This window comes from Penicillium verhagenii (genome assembly GCF_028828195.1).
Source record: "Penicillium verhagenii strain IBT 33310 chromosome Unknown utg000003l_segment0_segment0, whole genome shotgun sequence".
Classification (NCBI taxonomy): Eukaryota; Fungi; Ascomycota; class Eurotiomycetes; order Eurotiales; family Aspergillaceae; genus Penicillium; species Penicillium verhagenii.
This window is the reverse complement of record NW_026643167.1, coordinates 2,143,287-2,164,949: the sequence shown is the minus strand read 5'-3', so window position 1 is coordinate 2,164,949 and position 21,663 is coordinate 2,143,287. Positions and strand designations below refer to the sequence as shown.

The window sequence follows — 21,663 nt, the reverse complement described above, 5'->3', positions numbered from 1 at the left end:
GATGAGTGAATGAATGGTTGTTGTTGATTTTTTTGGTGCTGCCCGCAGTACCTTTTCCTATATTACTACATAGTATATCTAGTGAGCCGATACACCCAAAGCCCGACTATCCCATTTCTCAACAAGCCCCCATCCACTCGCAAGAAGCTTCTCGTCAACACTCGATGCCACATGGCGATCGCCGTTGTGCGATGCTGTTTTCTTGGTAGCGGATCCCTGGAAACTCCGCTTGGATGAAGACTTGCTCTTTCGCACACCACCATGCTCTTGTAGTCTATCACTCAACATCTGTCCCCAATGATTCGGGTTCTCGTCGCATGCACTGAGGATATAGTCGCGCGAACAGTATTCTTGGTGAGATGCCCAAGAAGAGGAGGTCAGGATATGAGTGAGCCAGAGGAAGAATGCCTCAGCAACGGCATCCCTAGGTGACTCCCGTGTGGCATCGAAAATCAGTTTGTGTACCAGATCTTCCGAAAGGTACATCAAGAACGAGGGGTAGTGCTCGGTCATCTTCTGTAGGACAGGATCCCACTTCTCAAAGTGGTCATTCATAGACTCTCCATGTCTAATCGATCGAGTCAGCATGAACAAACAAATTAGGTACAGAAAACCTCAAGAAAACTTACTTTCGCTCAGAGTCAACAAGAATGAATTCATCCAACAAAACAGTAGGCAGTAGCCTCACAGACTCGCTCGAAGATCCACAAATCGAAACCAGATCCATTGAAACAGCAGCCTCTTGATCACGCTTCCGCTTCTTACGCTGTGGCTCCGAGGAGGGCCCAGCATTTGTGGAGAAATCCCTCAAGATAATAGTGAGTGCACTCTGAACAGTCGCACCATCGTCATACGCAACGTTGGGCACAGCTAGAGCATCGATCTCGGCCCAGTAGTTATCCCAGAGCCACTCGAGAGAGCGCTGAGAAGCCTTGCGAAGCACAACCAGGGACGGCGGTTCGCGATGAGTCGCCTCGTGGCGCAACTCGACAAAGGATGCTGGTAATCCCAAGTCCTGGGCGCGTTGGAACATAGTCCTGCGCGGGCCTTGAATCTTGGAGTCGACGAGGCCAGTTACGAATCTAGCGCGCAGTTAGCTCAGTTCAAATGCAAATATGAAAATGAAATTAGAAAGGTTATTTTGGGAGCTAGTTAAGACATACCGACAAAAAGCAGCGGAGTAGGTAGCTCGGATCGAGAAAATCGAGTTCATCTGCGCGTCATCGTGAAGAATAGCGTCCGTCAACAGGGCGGTCGCTTCAACGTGATGTGGGACATTGCCGCGCAGTTTCCAAGCTTCTACCTGTTATTGACAGGCATGTTAGCTTCTTTTTCAACATTGCAGATAGCTCAATGTTTGATCATACCGTGGCGCAAGCATGGGTGCGCATGTCCGGGCCATCGTAAGAAGGCGATGGATAGAACTCGCTCCGCACCTCCGCCAACTGCGACTTATTCTTCCATGCTGTGAAAATAACTTTAGCCATTACGAAGGCCCCTGAGAATTGGGTGCTTTTTTCTCTGGATTTCTGAAGCACTATCTAAAAAAAGGGCTTCGCTATATTGGTATCTTTTCTTTGGCTGGAGGAAATATTTTCGGATGATGGTTGATCCATTGGGAAAGTTTGACCGGGGCTAAATTATCCCAACCAATCAACGGCTCAACAAGTATACGACGATGAATGATGCTTCAACTTTAATTTTTTTGAACTACTAGTGGAAATTGATGTGTGGTGTCCATAATTATTATTTTTCATTTGTTTTCATTTGGTTCTTAGACAAATCTGTCGTCAGAATCCTAGCAAAGTGGCGGTGTTGAGCCACATTTGAGAAAAGCTAAACTACTCAAGTGCTATGCCCAGGGTATCCATGTATCGTGACTCCAGCCATCCCAAAAAAAAGGTCCAAAAGGTACTAACTCCATGCTATGTATGCCGCTGATGTAACAAGTAATAAAAACAATAAAAGAAAACAAAAATTCTTGGGTGAATCAAATCCAACCGTATCCGTAACTCATGCAAGATTGATTCAGGCTAGCAAAGGGCGCAGAAGGCATTGTTTGCTGATCCATATCATCGTGGTCGAAGAAGAAAGACTTGTGAAGAAGGTTCAAGGCTGGCTGAGCATACTGTCTGGGCATTGACACGTTTTGCTGAGGCATGGGCGCCGGTTGTTGCGGGATGATTTGTTGAGGCACAGGCTCTAGTTCGTTCACATCGTCATCCTCATCCTCAGATCCATCATCTTTTTCGTCGTCAGATGGCGAAAAAGTTTCCTCAAGCTTCAGTCCCTTGCCCAAGATACCCTGCTGCGACTGGCTCATTGAGCCATCCGGTTGACTGTACAGTCCCATGCCAACCAGCTCCTCCTCAGGCTTGCCTTGCTTCTTTTCTTGAACAGAGGCGGGCGAATCGAATTGCTGGATGGGGAGGAAGTCGGGAGTTGATGGGCCACTAAGCTCTCCAGGGGATGGCACACTCGCGTAGCTGGGGCAGGTAGTTTCCGCTGGGGGGATGTTGGCCATTGACAACATGTCAAGTGACCATCCATCAGAAGTTGTTTGCGACATGGTGGACATATCGATGTGGTTGGAGGCAGTATCCCATGCCATTGACTCGACCTGCGAGTTAGGGATGGTGTGTTGAAGAGGCATGGCGTCGTGGGTGTCGAGGTAGAAGGGGATGTAGCTATCTGGCGAGAGTGTTGTGTCCATGGGATATGAAAGCATGCTCTCACTACCATAGACAGAGAGTGCATTCACATCGAGAGGCTGACTGGGAATTGTGTTCATATCGACATAACTATCTTGAGTGTAGTCAGGAACGTATGTCGAATTGGAGAGACCTCTGGTCCTGGCTGACGACGGGTGCCAACTGATAGGGCGAGGATTCCGAGACGCAGAGGCAAGAAGAGCAGCTTCCAGGGAGGATTGATACTGGTTAGGAACTCCCTGCATGCCACTCTGGGCAACGGTGGTCCTCCTCCTGGTGATTGACGATGGGCTATTTCCAGCGCTCCTCGGCTTCATGACACGAGAGTATCGGGGCCGAGGGAAAGCACGGGCCCAGTCCTGCATTTGCATGTTGGTGGGCTGGCTATAATCTTGTTCCGGGAGCCATGGGGAGCTAGTCGAAGAGGCTTGTGGTTGATAACAGTAATCGGCCATAAAAGAAGTGGGTTGGTAAGAAAGTGGAGAGAATATTTCCCTTTCTCTCTTTCTTGGTGATGTACTTGTTTTTTTTGGGGGGGGGGGAATAATCCGGTGGAAAGTCCCAGGTGGAGAGTGACGTAAGTAGTTGGGGATGTGGAAGGGAATGTAGTGAGTTGTATGAGAGGGTTGAGAAACCGAAGTTTCCCAGACCGGAACGACGGTTTATTTTATGAGTTATGAGGAGAGTGAAGATCTAGGGAGGGACAGCAAGCGATATTATAAGGGAATCCAGGGAGCCTGGCGATCTACCACCCGCCCCAGGTCCACGATCCCACCACACATGCTAGGATGACACGACGTTGACACTAACGAAATGAGCCTAGTTCCAGAACCACAGGGCCGCATGGAACGGGTCGAATCCATAATCCAGAATCAGGAATCACACCTGTTTCGGCCAAGGGCAGAATATTCCGGAGTACAGAGTGGAGATTGGTGCGTGGAACATGAGGTTAACATGGGGAAAAGCGAGAGTTTTTGGTGGAAAAAGGATAAAAAAGTCTCCACTTTGCACCAAATGGACGTGGACCCCTCGGGCTTTTCCTTCATGGTTTGGCACTAAATTACTATTAAATTACTCCCAAATTACTCCATTACTTGCCAAATACTTGTAAATTATTATTTATTTTGCTTGGGATTTTTTCCACTTTTTTTTCGGGTTTTTTTTCATTTGTTTTTTTTTTTTTTTTATCGCTGATTCTCTCTTTTCATTTCATTATGCCCCCCGCTTCCTCCTCCTTATACTCTTTAGTATGTTCAAGTCTGTATACCAAAAAAAAAAGAAATTCAATACACTTCAAGTCAACTCCGTATATCCTAAAGGCCTGTTTAGGAATGCTGCGATCCGATCTGATCGACATTGAATACTTCCTTTTTGCTCCCTTGAATGAACCCATTTTATTTTATTACTGATCTCCCCCATCTCTCTCTATCCACTATTGATCAGCCCTGTACACGGAGTAAGCTGTAATGAGAATGCAAAAATGTGAATGTTTGGGCCCCATAGCGTCACAACCAAAGAAAGTCCTCCGTTACGCAAGGGTTACCAATGTGGTCGTTTAAGATCGACTTGCACATCCTTCGTGTTCCTGTAATCGAGGTGGCTTGCCAAGTGGAGTTTTCTTTTTCTTTTTTGCTCTAATTCTAGGAGAAAAAAAGGAAAGAGAAAAATATGAACTGATGACTCCATGATGCTTTGTCACGGAGGCCTTTCCCACGGAGTTCTAGATCGGGGTTGGGGATTGTAAGAACTTGAAAGCCTACAGGAGAAACATGTAAAGCAGAGTCACTCCTTCTTTGTACCGTGCATACCCGGTGATGTTTCTTTTCTCCGCTGCATGCACCCTCTTCCGGAGTACATGATGCAGGAGATGCATCTTTGCCACCAAGCGATCGTCTTTTGTTCCGATCCCAGAAACCCAGAAAAATGAATAAGCCACATTCGGCTCTTGAATGAACCAATCAAATTCCCCACCAACCGGATTCATACTCCATTGGCTTGCAGCAGTTTGAATGATTCCAAAAGTTATTCTCCAATATCACCTGAGGTCTCTGTTTTGTACCCGAGACTATGGTAATTTCTACTAGTAAGACGTATAGGTCTTGAAATTACTCCATAAAGGAAAAGAAAAAAAAAGAGTTCCAAGGTTCAAGTTGGTGCTACAGAACTGCCAACATGCATGACCCGGTTGTACGTATTCAATTTGGTGGACCTTGTTTCATTGAAAGACTGGTCAGTCCGTGTGTACCGCCACAAGTCGTTCGTGTTGAACCCATACTCTGGAGGGGCGGGAAGCTCGGCAAGCGTAAGCGTTGGAACGTGGAGCTTTGAAGTTTTTTTTTATTCATTTTCTATTGATTTTAGTTAAATTTCGGTGGGATATTTGGCTTTCCTTTTTAGGGCGAGTTCCATGTTTCCAAGAAAGCCATGCTGTGTATACTCAAACGCCCCTAACCCAATGTACAACCTAACTTAAGTGCCAAAGTACCTTTTTCCGTTTGAATAATCCAAAAAATTAAGCTAGTTACTGTAAATCTATATTAAATCAAGTTGGAGGCTTGGGCTTGAACAAGCAAACAAGGATTCAAATGTGACCAGTTCCCTGCACGTCCCTTTTAGGGGGACAATGCTACAAGGGATCGGAGGCAGTTTCCAGGGCATACAACATAAACTCATACAGTAAAACAAACACTGTAGAACGGGATGGGTTCAATAGATATTGTGTAGAGACCCACTCAAGAGAGAAAAAAATTGGGAAAAAAAAATTGATATTGAATTTCCAATAACCACTATGGGGCCAAGAACCCCATTCTGTGTCACCGATCAGGAAACGGTAGAGCCATTCACAACGTGGCCGGGCGGATCTGATCGTGCTTAGCGCTGCCAAAGCCGAAGTTCCTTGTACGGGCCTCCGGGAAGAACGGCCTTGACGTTTTTCTTTTTTCTTTTTTTTTTCTCTCGCTTTGACCTTTTTTCCCTTTCAATGCCTTTCGAACCGAATCTGTTTTTATTTTTATTTTTATTTTTATTTCTTCTCTTTGTTCCAGTCTATCGGTAATAGACTATCTGATATGATTTGGATTTGATCAACCATTTGACACTCACATTCTCAATCTACTGTACATACACGTTCTATAGCTTCCAAAGTTTAAGTTAATAATGATCTCATACATAGTTGACTCACATCTTTCTTGCTTGGGCATCTTTTCTTTTTTTTTTATTGGTATTTGCTTATTTTGACTCTCTCCTCGCAGATGTACCATGTCATCTGCCGTAGGATACCTCATTGAGCAAGGATTCGAGGCCCCTTCTCCAGGGGTCACCAAATGCAAAACACCCATCCACTCATCCACTCATCCACATCATTACACATAGCGATCCAAGGCCGTGTACGGATACCGCTCGGAACGCAGTTGCATGGACCCACTTCCTGCACTGCAGGGGCCACTAGGCAAAAAAAAATTGAAAAAAAGAGAAAAAAAAAAAGTTGAAAATTTAATGGAGACCATCAATTTCCAGAAGCTCAGGGGGCCACTCAGAGACTTTGTTTTTCTCTTTGCTGCTAAAGTGGAGTTCCCCAACGCTGACACAATCTCATAAATTGCCGATCTCTGGAGTATGTGAGCACACCGCAGGTGCGGCACAGCGGTTTCCTCGTTTTTCTTCCAATGGTAAATGGATCCTTTATTTACCTAAGATAGGCACAGCTAATGTAAGTCCTACACAATACGTAGGCCACTTATTTTTGCAGAGTCGTAGTTGTACGGAGTCGCTTCCGATGCTAGGTCATTCCGGCTCTTTCGCCCATTATTGGGATCATCGCTCCCCCCCTCTTCTCTCTTCAAAACTCTTTGACTCATGCAGTGTGATACGAAATCGATCCTAGGAAGAGCATATTGTGACATGACATAATTGTAGTCTAGAGCCGAGGTATACTAGTAGTTACCAGGGCATCTACATATACTAAGAAGAAAAAAAGCAAGTAATCAGCCCTGCATTCCAAGGCACAAGGCAAAAAGAAAATAAATTAAAAATAAAAATAAAAATAAGCTAACAAATGAATTCAGAAAAAAAAAAAAGGATTGAACAGAAAAAGAAAAAGAAAACCGCCAGTCTCCACATCCTCCAATCTTTAATACCCAATGAGCATAGACGGTCAGTCTCCGAGACCCGACCACACCAGATCCGGGGCTGATCTTCTTTTGTTCGCGAGCCTCTTTGCATTCTTTCTCCTCCCCACTCGCCAAAACCTCCGACGCGTGCTAGCGTTCCTGGACCACCAAATTCCACTTTGACCCATCCCCAAAGCGACCCGTGGAGGGAAAGAGAGCGAGAAAGTTAGGTTGAGCGGGGCTAAATCAGCCTTCCTTGGCCTTCCAGACGTTTCAGTCGGGCTTCATGATTACCCGAATCCCATTACGGAGTACAAGCTACTCCTTTTGACTACCTATTTCAACCTAGGGTGCTGTTTTGGGGACGCCCCGACAACCTGGATGAGATAATGGTGGGTTTTCCCGGCATTGTAGCCTTGAACTGCTCTAGCCCCATGAGTGCAAAGCTACGGGCTAAAATCAATTGGCTTGCCTTAGTGGCATATCACCAACTTGTTACGGTGTAGCATCGCGCGGATGACCACCGCCCCCATAGGAGCCGTGCGCACAATGATATCAAGGTCGAGTAATGATGATGATTAATTTAGTTTAGAGAGGGGCCTCGGTCGGTTTTTCCCTAGTTCAAATATTACTGGGATTGGCGCCCCTCCTTCTACAGGGGTTAATTGCGACGATCTTTGACAAAAGCTTGGGATCCAATTATCCTCCGATGGCTTTAACGGTGTACGAATTGTACAGCTGGCTCTTCAGCTTTCGCACGGATGCACGTAGGGAGTGTACTATGTACTAGTAATATGGAGTATATTGACTCCTATGTATACACTTGACTAAAGAATGGGCTGAAACCCATGGTTCTGCCGTTCCCCGATAGGCTGCAACATCAATAAGTAGGCTGTGCTCTTTCAGAAACATCGCTAGGTATACTGCGCCCTTGGTGTACAAAGTACATCCCGTGCCTTTCCTTTTTTTTTAGTTTGACGCTGTACTAAGACTACAGATTAGCCTGTCACGCAGCGTCGGGTCTTCGTTTAAGACACGTAGGCTAAGCTGCAGGTGCACGATAAGGGATATGCAGCCTCACCAAACTCCATCGGTTACGAGTGAACCTTGAAAAGACAAAACGCCAAAAGCAAAAAAAAAAAAAAAAAAAGAAGAAGAAAAAACATAAGTGCCCCATGATTAAGTTCTCAACTCGGTTTTACCCGTGCGCCTGCGTCGGGCACAGTCCGGACCTTCATGCAGGCGACCATCTTCAATGCACTCGGGTCCTGACGCCTGAGGCGCGACGCCACACAAGGTCCAGGTGCTGGTGGGGCAAGATGATCTGGCCGACTCATAAGTGGATCGGAAAGCTGACCGTCACACACTTGCGTTGCCTAGTGGCGGAGCGCCAGTTAAGAAGAGCTAAGAGAACCGTCGAGCCCAGAAGCGGTCAAGCCCAGGGGTTGGACCAATTAAACGCGCCTCTTGGCTTCTTGTTGCTTGCTTGCTTACTCCGTACTCGAGTCTCCCCCCACCCAATCTATGTGCAACAGCCAACGGCCAGCTTCTGAACAAACTCACTAATTCTGATATCCTCGCGCCAGCCCTTTCTTTCATTCCAGTGGGGATCCACTTACTTTTTCCTTGGTTCTATTCTCCTACATGAGCCGCCCACTCCGTAGTCGCTTTGGCCCATGCTAAACTGAGTCAGTTGAGTCAGCTGCCAACAAATGTCACATTGCGTTGCGCTTGTTTGAGAGATGAGTCTGGCACGGCTCAATGGGGTTCCATCGGCCCCATGCAGGGGTCGATCCTGTTCTCAATTCTGCCTACTATAACATTGGCATAACTAACGACTACATAGTATACAGTATCATCCATTGTGACACTCAGACATGCCTTTTGCTTTCCCCACCATCCCCCCCTTCCCAAAGGGACGATCGGTACTCCGTACAGCTGAGCGCAAGGGTATCTACAGCGCATCCGAGCTGCAGTGAGATGGCACACCTGCACCTGATAGATGCCGAATTATGTCTACTGTGATGGACAGATTTTGACTTTATAGTACCGCGGAATGAGGGGCAGGATTCTCGGAGATCTATCCACCTTCCTTGGACTCGAGGGTTGGCATCTTGGCTACAAGCCTCCAACAGTACTTGGTACTCTGCGTACATGAAGGGATGAACAGCAAAAAAAAAAAAAAAAAAATGTGGAAAAAAGCAAAAAAAAAGCAAAAAAGCGCAACATTGAAAGAATGCCCAATCCATGGAGTACTTGGTCCTCCGTTTTCGGACACTCCAAGCTGTCACGCATTATTCTATCCCATCTACTCCTTAGCTGGTATCCAGATCTACAAAAAGCTCGATTGTCGGGTCCTGTGTGCCCAATACCACTGGTCATTGACCGACTATTGAAAAAAAAAAAAATCCCCTCACAAGACCTAATTTTCGAGGATCAGTGGGATCGATACTTTTGCCCCTCTTGGTTTTTCTTTACTTTCAAGACGGAGTACGGAGACAAGGGTTTTCAATATTGCCGTGCCCACAGTGCAGTACGTACGCCCCGTGGCCACAAATTGGGCTATACGAACCACAATAACCATTCGCTAGTACGGACCTTTAACAATCTAATCTTGTCGACAAACATGAATGGGGGCCAAGATCCGTAACGCACTAAGTATACTCCGTCAAAGTCTGATCAATCACAGCGCAGAAACAGGCGATCTTCAACTCTGCAGCAAATGATGGGAGCCAAAAGGAAACCCCCCTGTCAAGTGCTAGTCCTTTTTCAACCCTTTTCAACCCTTGGACGAGGCTCCACTTTGCCCATCCTTTCCCATTTCAACAATCAATGGAGTTCCCGTACCGCTTGTCTCCGTCGATAGTGCAATTGTTTTGAAAGTGAGAAGCCCCTCGTGCATACTTGATGATCCATACTTTTTTCTTCCGCGCAAATCAACTCTGTGTATGGAGTTCGCAACCCAAAACCTACTAGTACATATACTGGACTTGCGGATACTCCAAAACCATACACCCTTTGGAAACTAAATCCCAGACCCAAGGGAAATAGTCAAACTTTTGGCCTTTCCAAGGTTGCCCGGCAAATCTTTGTAGATCACGAAGCACTCAAGTGGAGTCTTGGCTTTTTTTTTGGTTTTCTGGCTACCTAAACTACCCTAAAATACCCTTACTATTGACTTTTTTTTTTACATATTTTTTGTCTGTTTCCCGTCCCCGCCTTTTGCCCAAGGTTTCCCTTCCCTTGACCTTGACCTTGAATCTTGCCCCCCTTTCTGAGATACTTTTGGCAACTCAAGGAAAACCAACCTAGTGCATCCATAGTGTGGATTAGTCTGCGAGATCGGGCGCATCGGGTAAATAGTCTGTATTTTTCCATTTTCATTTAATTTTTCTCATGCAGCTGGTAGTATCGGCCGATCTAACGGGTCATGTGCCTTTTTAACCCCTCCTCTCCACCTTAATTAACATTTGGAGAGAGAGGGAGAGAGAGAGAAAGACCTGTACCTACTCGGTACTTATTAGTGCTCCGTATCGTACGGAGCATTAAAAAGCCGCTTTGGGTTATCTCCGCGCGGGAAATCAATGGTAATACGAAATCGTAATCCCACCTATAGAGTTGGACTGCACAACTTGGAAGGATTGATGGTTGTGATCGGGAAACGACCGCGGGCCTTATCCTCGTATACGCATCGAGGTTTGTTTTTTTTTGTTGGGATTTGTCTGGATGTTTACTCCGGACGTTGGCCAAAATAGCCACGTCCGATCGATGACGACAGGACATAATCAACTACATGCACATGTACGGAGTACAGGGCGGTGCTGGAGAGTGCTATGTATATCTGTGCATGGTCTAGACAACTTCCGACCAAGTGGGCTTAGTACATAGCAAGTGCGCGAAAGAAAAAGACAAGGCCAGGCAGACATAGTAGTATGCATGCATCTTATCTAACGGGTACAAGAATGTGAGCTAGCGACCGATGACGACAAGGCTGTTTGCCAAGAAGAGGTATGTGTGTCAGTGTAAGCTCGAATAATCATGCACATGCGTTGTTACTCCGTTCACATTTGAATAGTATACATGTCTGCGCGGACATCTGGATGCAGAAGATTTCAATCAAGTTCACATCTCATCATGGACTGGCAGAGTTTTGACATTTTCAACGTAAGGGGCTACAATTTATTGCTTGTTGCCTATGAGGTGAGGTTGCACAGTATACTTGATTTGGATCTTTACATATCACACATACATGGATGTTTAGAGTAGATATAGGCATCTGCCCATACATGTATTAATCGATGTTCTTACACCTGAGCAAAGCTTCCAAGGTTGAATTCAGGTTTCGGAAGGTTGACATGTGAGCCCTTTCCACTGAGCTTCTAGGTCTGGATTTATTCCGTTTCTAGCACCGATTGCTTATCTTATTTATCTCTTCACATGTTATATAGCTACCTTGGTAAGTCAACGATGCTCCATGCATGTGAGCATTCTACTAATTTCCAAGGGTTTTCCCCAAGGTACTAGTAGTAGATACTCAAGTGCTAGATATTTCCAACATTAAATCCGGACCCTAGCTAGAGGTTTTAAGATTTTACCTGGCCTGCATCTATTGACATCTGGATAGATCCATCAATCAATTCAACGGTCCAGTCAATTGATGAAATCTACATCCATGGATGGATGGATAGCACGATGGATGGATATATCAATGTACACATGTGCATACATCAATATTGATACATAGCTAACATTGAAGTACATATGCATATATATATGTGCCCCACCTGGGAGTCTTTGGAAAGTCCCGATAACCCTGCAAAAATTGATTCCATATTTACACAATATTTGAAGGTTTTAAAGAATTCTTAGATACATAACATTAATCTCTCCATTTTCTTCCAGGTAAAAGCTTCATTGGCCAGCTGGCAGAAAATTGTTCAGGATTCGAAATTCACCGACAACCATAGTTACCAATGACTGTCCAGTCACCATGACGTCATTGAATCAGGATTACGTCCACATACTATGCATAGTAGTAGGTAGATCAATATGAGTTATAATGGGCATCGAGAAATTGAATAATTACACTTCAATGTTCCAGAAGTTCGGACTGAAAAGCCCTCCAAGCATACATAACTGGTCAACTGGTAGTAGGTAGCAATACATCTAGGTAGAAAGTTGCAGATCGCTAACATTTGAATGACATAGTAGGCACCTGGGTACATAGGTATCAATCAATCAATTGATAGGAAGGGGACGGGTTTATCAAATACCAGTTGACCACAAGCTCAACTTCATCTATAACGCTCGGCAATGTCAACTTGCCACGACACAGAGCCAAGCTCTGTCCCAGGGGAGACCCGTACAACAAAAAGCCAAGTGCTCGAGACAGGAGCGGCCATAGTCCAGGACTTCACACCAGTCAAACAGATCTGCGCACACCTGAACGCTTTCCATGTTTATGCCAACGACCCAAGCCGATGCGTTGAGGCGAACCATTATTGCACGCATTTAACTGAAGGTATGTAGAATATCTGCTGCCGCAATCCAAGAAAGGAACAGGCAGGTTAATTAAAACGCCTAGATGTTCGCCAGTGCTTAATCTACGCCTCACCTGATTGCAACGCCCGCTTAATCGGCGTCGAGTACATGGTCTCACCACGCATCTTCAAAACTCTGCCAACCGAAGAGCGCAAGCTATGGCACACCCACGAGTTTGAAGTCAAGAGCGGCATGCTCATCATGCCAGCGCCGGCAGTTATGCCGACCGCAGTCTGGGAGGCCGCAGAGACGTCCGAGATGGAGGATGTAGCGCCGATTTATGGAAAGACGTATCATTTCTGGCAAGTTGATCGTGGAGATGTAGTGCCCATGGGGCCGCCACAATTGATGGGAAGTTTCACATCGCATGAGAGCGTTAAGCAGTCATGTCCGGGTGGGCTGGACGAATTGCTTCGGGAGCGCGATGAGAGGTTTGGGGTCGACCACAAGGCGAAGGCGAAGAAGCGGGAGGGTATTGCGGAAGTTGAGAAGCATCCAGGTGCGTTGCGTGTTTTCTAGATGTTGATTGTTGCATTGGCGGGATAACGGACTGATTTGATTGCGACGCATAGATTCTGATGCAATGTGGAATGAATTCGACGGGAAGAAGTAGGACCTTTGTTTCGCCTATGGGCTGCCGAAGGAAAGATTACCATGTTGGAGAAGGAAGCCATAGAGGATGAGTTGTGCAAAGGAAAGTTGTGGCATTGTAAGATATTTCTAAATGAATATGAAATGTTTCCCCGCTGTACCAGACTCAAAGACCCAGTCCCATAATGAAATGGGGTCGAGTTAAGACCAGGTGGGGGACAACCAATGCAACAGCATCGGCTGGTTGTGTTCGTCTTGCTCCATATTCTACACTTGCTTCGTCCAGATGCATTTTGCGGCGACGGCAAGCTCTAGCTTATGTAGGAGCGATTCTATGTAAACGGGCAGGGGGAATGTTCAAACGGTGCTCAAAGTCTTGATTGCTGAGAAAGGCTCTGTCCATCAAGCGCCACACATTAATGGGCTGGCGAACAGACCAGTCAACAGCTGGTAGACTCAGAGAAGAAAATATACTGTAAAGTATTTTTCATGTCGTGCATTGAAATCATGTCGCGTTGGCAACTGCAATAGACTAGTAGTCATGGAAAAGTGGTGGAGGAAAAAATCAACTTTTAAAGCTCTCACGGATCACATGACCATTGAATTGACGCCCGATTCCCGAGGCATCAACTGATAAATAACTAACGTAGGCCGTGGTTTCTGCCTGGAAACTTGGGCAACCAACTCCTCCGCGATCACCGATAATTGATAAAACAGCACCTTGCAAACCACTCCATAGCCCAAAGCGCGCTCACATAGTGCCCATGGAACGTCTTATCCGATCATCACTTAAACTCACCCCGGGTCGGGTCGCCCGCTTCGCCCTCAATGGCACCGGGCTGTTCTGCGCATGCGCCCTCGTCTGGGAGAACATCGTGACCTTACAACTAAGCGAAGGGCCCTCCATGTACCCGACCTTCAATACACGCGGCGACTGGCTGCTCATCTCACGAATGCACCGTAACGGGAAAGGAATCGAGGTCGGCGATGTTGTGCGCTTCAACCATCCCAGTTTCCTGGGTGTACATGCTGCCAAGCGGGTTATTGGGATGCCCGGGGATTTTGTCTGCCGGGATCTGCCCTTTAGCACTGGAGCTGGAGAACAACCGGATATGATTCAGGTGCGTTTTATCTTGTGGACAGGGGAATGCAATTTCTCATCTGCTCTCATAACGTGCTTCCTTTTGTTAGACCGGAGTATCTGCTAACTTGTGTTTTGGCTCAGGTCCCCGAGGGTCATGCATTCGTAGTCGGCGACAACCTTCCCTGGTCGAGAGATTCGAGAAAATACGGACCCATACCTCTAGGATTGATCAATGGAAAGATCGTCGCGCGAGTTTGGCCGAAGATGGAATGGGTGCGCAACCCTATGCAACCTGCGGAATTGGACGACTAGGCCTTTCCGTAAATGTATAAAAATTGGGGAAGCTATAGGCTGACGAGCATCTACACGGAGTTAAACTGGGAATTGCGGAAAGACAAGGGATTTATCTGCTGTGCATATTCATACATATTCGATTGTACAATACAAAATTTATAACTCAAGACGATATTGGAACAGGTGGTATAGAATGGAGACGCATCTACCGGAAGGAAGACGGGTTTCTCCGCTTGTAAGGAAGAGGCTCAACCTTCTTCCGGCGCAGCTCAAAGTCAGCGTCGCTGAAGCCAATCTGCTTCATGACTTCCAATGTGGTCTCATCCCACTGGCTACGGAACAAGTGGGCGCCAATGGCCTTCAGGTGGTATCGGGCCTGGAGAGTACGCAGAAGCATGTGCTCACGCTCAGTCTCCTTGGCCTTGACGGCGGCAAAGTCGAGCGGCTGGGAGTCCTTCTGCTCCATGATGAACACAGAGAGTCGGTGGTAAGGACTACCCTTCTGAGCAACGGGTGCAAGCCAGGGAAGAACAACCTGGGAGTCTGTGGAAAGCTCAGAGAGATCGACCTTGGTGGCAACGGCCGAGATGGGGACATTGACAGCGAGGTAGTGCATCTTGAAATCGAAGCTGTCTGCTTCGACATTGGGAACATCGGGATCAATAACAGCGATAGTGACAAGCTTCTCACCACGCTCAAACAGCTGAATATCCAACTTGGGCGCTGTGACACTATCCTTTGCTAGGACAAAGTCACCAGGCCCGACCTGTCGCTTTCCAAAGTACAGCTTGGCTTCCACGGTGGGATCACATTGAGGTAGAACATCCGGAACGACGTTCATTTGTGTGATACGCTGCACCAAGATCTTCCGACGGTATTCTCGCCATTTGCGGTCAGCTAGGTAGCGGTAAATGGGTTTGCTCATGTCACCTATATCAAACCAAAGAGAACATTAGTGCCAGTGTCTTCTAGCTCCTTTTCTTTTCTCGAGTCTGTTGATTGAACATACCTTGACCGTCCTCAAACTTGCGCTTGACCAATGGATCGTTGATGTCGGCCAAAATCTTGAGCTTCTCCAGATGCAGTTGCATAGCGGTCACGCGAGACTTTCGCGAAATGTCCCCTCCGGCCTGTTCGACCGGCTGTGCCTCCACTCGCGCAATCTTTTGCCGCATAGATTCAATCTCTTCTAACTTCTCGGCCCGGTCTGCGAGAAGCACTTTCCGTGCCTCTTGGAAACATTGGTATGGCAGTTGCTCGAAAGGGAGGCTACCGGCACCTTGCAACGCAGCACGGCGACGACGGGATCCAATGGGGGCAGTACCCTGTCGCATCAATCGTCGTTCCAATCGAGGGCTTGAGACAAGGGATGGATCGGGGTTCTTGTGGAATGGCTGGCTCTGTTCAGGTTGGGCGTTCGCAACGCCGGCGGTCGACTGGAAGCCGCGGGTCTGGATCTGGACGCCCGGGAGGCTTCTAGTGTAGGAATTGCGAAGGCATTGAAGCAGCGGCTTCGATGCCCGTTCACAATGAGCCATTGTGAAAGGCTTTTTTTGAAGGGTGTGGGGTTGACGTTGGAAATAGAGAATGGTGTTATTGTCTTCGGGGGAACATTTTCTGCTTTGCAGGCCAAGACTTCTGCTGGCGGCCACCGCCTCCCCGGAATCAACTTTTGCTCTTCCCATCCAGAGACAGCACATCACCAAACCACTCCATTGATTCGCTACATCGGCTGTCAAAATGCCCGGTTGCGAAGTCCTTAGGTCCCTGAGACTGCTGTCACGCAGTTCAGGTGGTCTTTTGTCCGGATCCGAGAATGTCACAGTACGCGAATCGCCCACCTAATTCCAGTCCGCTTTCACAGACTAGCCACGACCAGCCAAGTGGATACAGTTACTGACATTGCTCTTGAAAACAGCGACGATGCCTTTCTCGATCCATGGCCACAGAAGCCCAAGTCAATGCCTCCGCTTCCGACCTCACCCGCTCCTCGCCCGCTCCCTGGGACCTCCCTGTCTCAGTCATGACCTACAACTTCCCTTCTATGGAGCCCGCTAGCTTGGTGGAATACTCCCAAAAACAACTTCAGATGCCAATGCGCAAAGACATTCTTCACCGCGCAATTGTATACGAGGGTGACATGACCCGACAGGGTACCGCCAGCACCAAATGGAGGGACGACGTGGCCGGTAGCCACAGGAAACTCATTACACAGAAGGGTTCGGGACGTGCTCGTGTGGGTGACAAGCAGTCACCAATCCGAAGGGGTGGTGGTGTTGCCCACGGTCCTCATCCCCGCGATTTTTCGACCGATTTGCCCGCCAAAGTTTACGATCAAGCCTGGCGCACAGCTCTTAGCTACCGGTTCTCGCGCGGAGAATTGATCGTCATTGACAACACTATTTCTCTCCCCCGGGATTCGACACCACACTTGCTGCAAAACATTCTCCTGCAAAACGGCTGGAGTACCAAGAAAGGCCGATCGACATTTATCACAGAGAAGGTGAACGAAGAGTTGTTTGACAAGGTGTCGAAGCTGCACCGCTTTGCGACTATTATGGACCGCAGTGATGTGGATGTCAAGAATCTGCTGGAGACTTCTCGTTTGATTATTGAGAAGACCGCATTGAACAAGATCCTGAAGGAGCACTCACGGGATTTGTTGAGCCGCCCGGCGAAGGCAACCTACGTTTGAGTGTTTTGAGCCTTGAATTGTTTCTTCTTTGTTTCTTGTATTCCGGCCATCTGTACAAATAGAATATCAATCTACCTCCCACCTGAGCGAATGCTCAGCCTGGATTATTATTATACCATCAAGGAATTTAGGTGATGCAGCAATTATCGAAACCCCCAACAACATAAAAAAAATATCAAAAATATGACACCTAAATAACTCAACCTTGAACGTGATTCTGAAATGTTACAGAAAATAAATAAATACATAGTCAATACTAACATTTGAACATGCAATTCCAAGTGTAATTGGCAAAGTTGTGGATTGTATAGTACTTATTGCCCCTGGTTGGCGAGGTATCCTCCACCGCCGAGCGCTTGTCCTCGGAAGAAAATCCATTCCAAAAAAACTCCCGAGGTCGACGGAAGCGGAGAAACAGCCGACTGTCCTCTTAATAACTTTCCTTTACCCCTCTTTGGTTTGATCTACACTTCGTGTCCAGTCCCTATGTTACTTCGACACTCATTCTCCCGGCTACCTTCGCCGCCGAGCTGGATCTCGCGGTTCCCATCGCCAACAATGCCTCTACGCGCCAAAGTGATCAACCCTGCCTTCCAGGCTACCTCTTCGGTATGATGGTCTATCCGAGATATCGAGCTTTGAACAGGGGGCTAATTGAACTTAGATGTCGACATCAGCAAACGCCACCAAAGAACTCCCCGGAGACGAAGCCGATGACGTTTTGTTCAACTCGATTTACGGCCTTCGCAGCGTTGAGCTCAACCGACCCAAGAAGCTCAACTCCCTCAATGGCTCCATGGCCCGGAAGATTCTCCCTCGGTTGCAGGTTAGTGTCTATGAACCATGGCGCATAACAGACGGGATAAGAGGGTACTAAAAGATTGGTCAACGATAGGAATGGGAAAAGTCTCACTTGGCAAACATTGTTCTCATCTCCGGCGCTGGCTCCAAAGCTCTTTGCGCAGGAGGTGATGTCGCAGCATTGGCACTACAGAACGAGAAGGGACTCGAGGGACAACAAGCATCCACGGATTTCTTCGGACTTGAATATCGCCTCGACCACTTGATCGCTACATACTCGAAGCCTGTGATTTCTTTCATGGACGGCATCACCATGGGCGGCGGTGTTGGTCTCAGCATGCACGCTCCTTTCCGAATTGCGACCGAGAGAACCGTCTTCGCTATGCCCGAGACCACCATTGGCTTCTTCCCTGATGTGGGTGGCTCGTTCTTCCTGCCGCGATTGGATGGCGAGACAGGTACCTACTTGGCTATGACTTCCGCGCGCCTGAACGGTGTGCAGGCTCTCAATGCTGGTATCGCCACTCACTATCTTCACTCTAGTGTTTTGGGCAGTGTCACCCAGCGTCTTTCGGAGCTGGTCTTCCCCGATAATGTTGCTCTTCCTGAGCGCTTAGACGCCGTCAACAAGACTATGGCTGAATTCTCGGTTGGCATTCCTTTGGATGAGTCCAGAATTCTTGCTGGTCACAACCGTCGCTCCATCGACCGTTGCTTCGGATTTGACACGATTGAGGAGATTTTCTTGGCCTTGGAGAAGGAGAAGGAGACCAACGAGAAGTGGGCAAAGGAGACCTTGGAGACGCTTTCATCACGCTCCCCAACCTCTCTCAAGGTGACATTGCGCCAGATGCGCGTTGGTAAGAAGTGGGACATCGCGGAGACCTTCAAGCGTGAGCACCAGATCGCAGCCAACTTCATGCGTCACCCAGATTTCGTTGAAGGTGTGAAGGCCCGCTTAATGTCTAAGCCCGCCCGTCAGGCTGAGTGGCAACCGGCTACTTTGGGGGAGGTCTCGCAGGAAGATGTCGATAACTTCTTCAAGGTGCCCGAAGGCGAGACTACCCTGGAGTTGCTGAACAACAAGACCTACCAGAACTACCCACATGAGCGCTTTGCTCTTCCCAGCGAAGCTGCCATTGAAGAGACTGTGCGGAACAACCGTATGTCCAAGAAAGAGACGGTCAAGCACATGGTTGAGCGATGGGGTCAGAAGGAGGGTGTGGCTGAGAAGGTATACAATGTGCTCTCTAAGCGCACCAAGGAAGGTGAAAATGGTGGCTTGACCTGGGTATAAACTACCCCGGTATAGATTGTCGACAGCGTGTATTTTTTCTCCCTCTTTCTTAATCGCCCCAGTGACAGGTGGCTAGCCTGTTCATTTGTATTTATAAGACATCGGGAGTTTATCCCGGTTTTGGATATTGGAACATTTGCATCATCTTAAGAGCACCAAGTAAACATTGAAAGTCTTAGATACCCTTTCACCCTCTTGCCTATTATTTACTGCACTACTAGGTAATAGATACAGGCGCTCTTGAGTATTTTCACCTCGGGCAAAGTTGCTAGTTCCCTGACACATAAATGAGTGCACGTGGACAAGATTTGAAGATTTAAAGATATGATAAGTTATGTGATCAATTGAGAGTCTCCAATTGAGTGGGCGGCACAGATGTTATCTAGTAGGTACCATATACCACTGGCAATCAACAAACCATAAAAGCCTGAATATGTCAAAATTTATCAATGAAGATGAATGAGCTCCTATAATTTATACAATACCAAGGATTTTCATGCTCGTGTCTAGACGGGTGTGAAGGACCAGAGTATTACGGTCAACTGGCGAGTAAAAACAAGCTTTTCTAAGGTCAGCCCACCCGTACCACCCGTCACCCGGTTGAGCTGCTGCCTGAAATCTTCAACATTGAGCGCGAGGCTATAAGAACGACAATAACTTACAATCTTGGCTGTATGGGTTGAATCCTGTCTCATCATCGGAGAATGGACGTTAGTCTCGACCAAAGACCCTCGGAGGTCAGCCGGACGTCTTCAGAGAGCTCTGTACCCCTTTTGCCTACGTCCAATGAAGCCTCACCAGCACTCAGTGGAGTTCAGCCGGTGCTAATTCGACTATACACATCTCATTTACTCTCAGCATGGAATTCACGGATGTTTGAGTTCGGTGCTGTTTTATTCCTGGCCTCTATTTTTCCTGGCACGCTACTCTATGCTTCGATCTATGCGCTTGTTCGGGCTTTATCTGCCATACTACTGTCATCTTGGTTGGGTGCACTAGTCGATAAGTCGGACCGATTGTCCGTTCTCCGGCAATCAATCAGTATGTTTAGGATAAATTGGGTCGTATCAATTTCCCCCGATTGTTGACTAACAAAACGTTCAGTTTGGCAAAGAGTTCCTGTGGCGATTTCTTGTCTATGCTTCGTGGTTCTCCCAATGACGAAAAGTTGGGGTATGACTTTGGTCTTGTTTGTTGTACTGGGCTTTCTTGCTTGCCTCGAGAAGTTGGCCGCCACCGCCAATACGGTGGCAGTTGAGCGTGATTGGGCTGTTGTCATTTCGGACAGCATCAAAGTGCCTCGGCAAGGTAAGAATATGACAACATACATAACTGACCCAATTCTAATTCGTTGCTGCAGAATTGAATGCATCGATGCGACGTATTGATCTTTTTTGCAAGTTGATCGCACCGGTGTTCATCTCTCTTGTTGACAGTTTTTCCACTCGTGTTGCTATCTGGACCGTCCTAGGCCTGAATACTGTATCGGTGCTTGTTGAGTACATCGCCATCGCGCAGGTATATCAATCAGTTCCAGCCCTGAAGAGAACCACAACTTCACAGAGAGGAAATGTCGACGACGAAGCTTCGCAAGCAAACCGCCGCTCATGTCAAACAATTGGGAACTCTCTACGCGGGACCATTGCTCCCTGGAAAGAATACATTGCAAGCCCTGTATTCTTGCCATCCTTCGCATTGAGCTTGCTCTATATGACTGTCCTCTCATTTGGCGCAACCATGGTCACATATCTACTCCATAGCGGCTTCAATCCTTTGGAGGTCAGTTGCATGCGGATTGGCTCGGTTATCGCTGAAGTTTCTGGCACATGGACCGCTCCCATGATTATGAACCGGATAGGTCCCATTCGTTCCGGTCTATGGTTTTTGAACTGGCAGTTCTGTTGTGTGGCTGGGACAGCCTTTGCATTTACTCTTTGGGACTCAAATTCGAAATTAGTTGCGACAAGTTTGGTTCTTGGTGTTGCCCTGAGCCGGATTGGACTCTGGGGATTCGACTTGTCAGTCCAATTTTTAGTACAGGAGGTAAGTGTTTCAAATCTCAATTGCGGTATGCAACGCTAACTTCAGCCCCATAGAATGTTGGTGAAAATGCTCGAGCTCGATTTTCCGCCACGGAAATGGCTCTACAAAACATCTTTGAGCTACTGTCCTTTGCATCCACCATTGTGTGGTCTCTTCCCGGACAGTTCCAGTACCCGGTGATGATCAGCGCTGGAGCTGTGGCAATGGCGGCCGTCTGCTTTGCAGCCTATGTGCGCAAGGAACGAGGCCATTTGCTGCACCGATCAAAGTGTTTGGGAGGCGACAAGCATCCAGGATATCAGCAAGTTGGGCCCGCAGTTTGAGAGACCAACCCTTGTACAATAAAATACTGTCTTATCACCGTGTATATTTCTACACAAATGCATCGTTATTCAGATTCATTCAAATTCCTTGAGATGTCCCAGGTTGAACCGTAGATCACATCCAGGCACAAGGTACATGAGGTACCTATGATGTAGCTAGCTCCAGGGGGTTTA

At 47.4% G+C, this 21,663-nt stretch overlaps 7 protein-coding genes across 7 annotated transcripts; 4 read left to right on the top strand and 3 right to left on the bottom strand.

The window, feature by feature from the left end:
* Positions 1–78: 78 nt before the first annotated feature.
* On the bottom strand, positions 79–1,487 carry N7466_002198 (rRNA-processing protein LAS1; the record flags this gene model as incomplete). Its single annotated transcript, XM_057161596.1, has 4 exons — positions 79–568; positions 630–1,082; positions 1,164–1,303; positions 1,368–1,487. 4 exons carry the CDS (start codon positions 1,485–1,487, stop codon positions 79–81), a joined length of 1,203 nt encoding a protein of 400 aa, XP_057024881.1.
* Positions 1,488–1,990: 503 nt separating this feature from the next.
* On the bottom strand, positions 1,991–3,082 carry N7466_002197 (uncharacterized protein; the record flags this gene model as incomplete). Its single annotated transcript, XM_057161595.1, has 1 exon — positions 1,991–3,082. The coding sequence occupies one exon, from the start codon at positions 3,080–3,082 to the stop codon at positions 1,991–1,993; it is 1,092 nt and encodes a 363-aa protein (XP_057024880.1).
* A 9,051-nt stretch (positions 3,083–12,133) lies between these two features.
* On the top strand, positions 12,134–14,348 carry N7466_002196 (Peptidase S26A signal peptidase I; the record flags this gene model as incomplete). Its single annotated transcript, XM_057161594.1, has 4 exons — positions 12,134–12,341; positions 12,405–12,860; positions 13,670–14,073; positions 14,178–14,348. The coding sequence occupies 4 exons, from the start codon at positions 12,134–12,136 to the stop codon at positions 14,346–14,348; spliced, it is 1,239 nt and encodes a 412-aa protein (XP_057024879.1).
* A 187-nt stretch (positions 14,349–14,535) lies between these two features.
* On the bottom strand, positions 14,536–15,868 carry N7466_002195 (mitochondrial 54S ribosomal protein mL38; the record flags this gene model as incomplete). The annotated part of the gene is made up of 2 exons (XM_057161593.1): positions 14,536–15,260; positions 15,340–15,868. The coding sequence occupies 2 exons, from the start codon at positions 15,866–15,868 to the stop codon at positions 14,536–14,538; spliced, it is 1,254 nt and encodes a 417-aa protein (XP_057024878.1).
* A 202-nt stretch (positions 15,869–16,070) lies between these two features.
* N7466_002194 (mitochondrial 54S ribosomal protein uL4m) lies at positions 16,071–17,025 on the top strand (the record flags this gene model as incomplete). The annotated part of the gene is made up of 2 exons (XM_057161592.1): positions 16,071–16,154; positions 16,249–17,025. The coding sequence occupies 2 exons, from the start codon at positions 16,071–16,073 to the stop codon at positions 17,023–17,025; spliced, it is 861 nt and encodes a 286-aa protein (XP_057024877.1).
* Positions 17,026–17,583: 558 nt separating this feature from the next.
* Positions 17,584–19,123, top strand: N7466_002193 (mitochondrial 37S ribosomal protein mS47; the record flags this gene model as incomplete). The annotated part of the gene is made up of 3 exons (XM_057161591.1): positions 17,584–17,634; positions 17,690–17,851; positions 17,921–19,123. 3 exons carry the CDS (start codon positions 17,584–17,586, stop codon positions 19,121–19,123), a joined length of 1,416 nt encoding a protein of 471 aa, XP_057024876.1.
* A 704-nt stretch (positions 19,124–19,827) lies between these two features.
* On the top strand, positions 19,828–21,489 carry N7466_002192 (putative iron-regulated transporter; the record flags this gene model as incomplete). Its single annotated transcript, XM_057161590.1, has 4 exons — positions 19,828–20,164; positions 20,228–20,431; positions 20,484–21,166; positions 21,220–21,489. The coding sequence occupies 4 exons, from the start codon at positions 19,828–19,830 to the stop codon at positions 21,487–21,489; spliced, it is 1,494 nt and encodes a 497-aa protein (XP_057024875.1).
* Between the last annotated feature and the right edge of the window lie 174 nt (positions 21,490–21,663).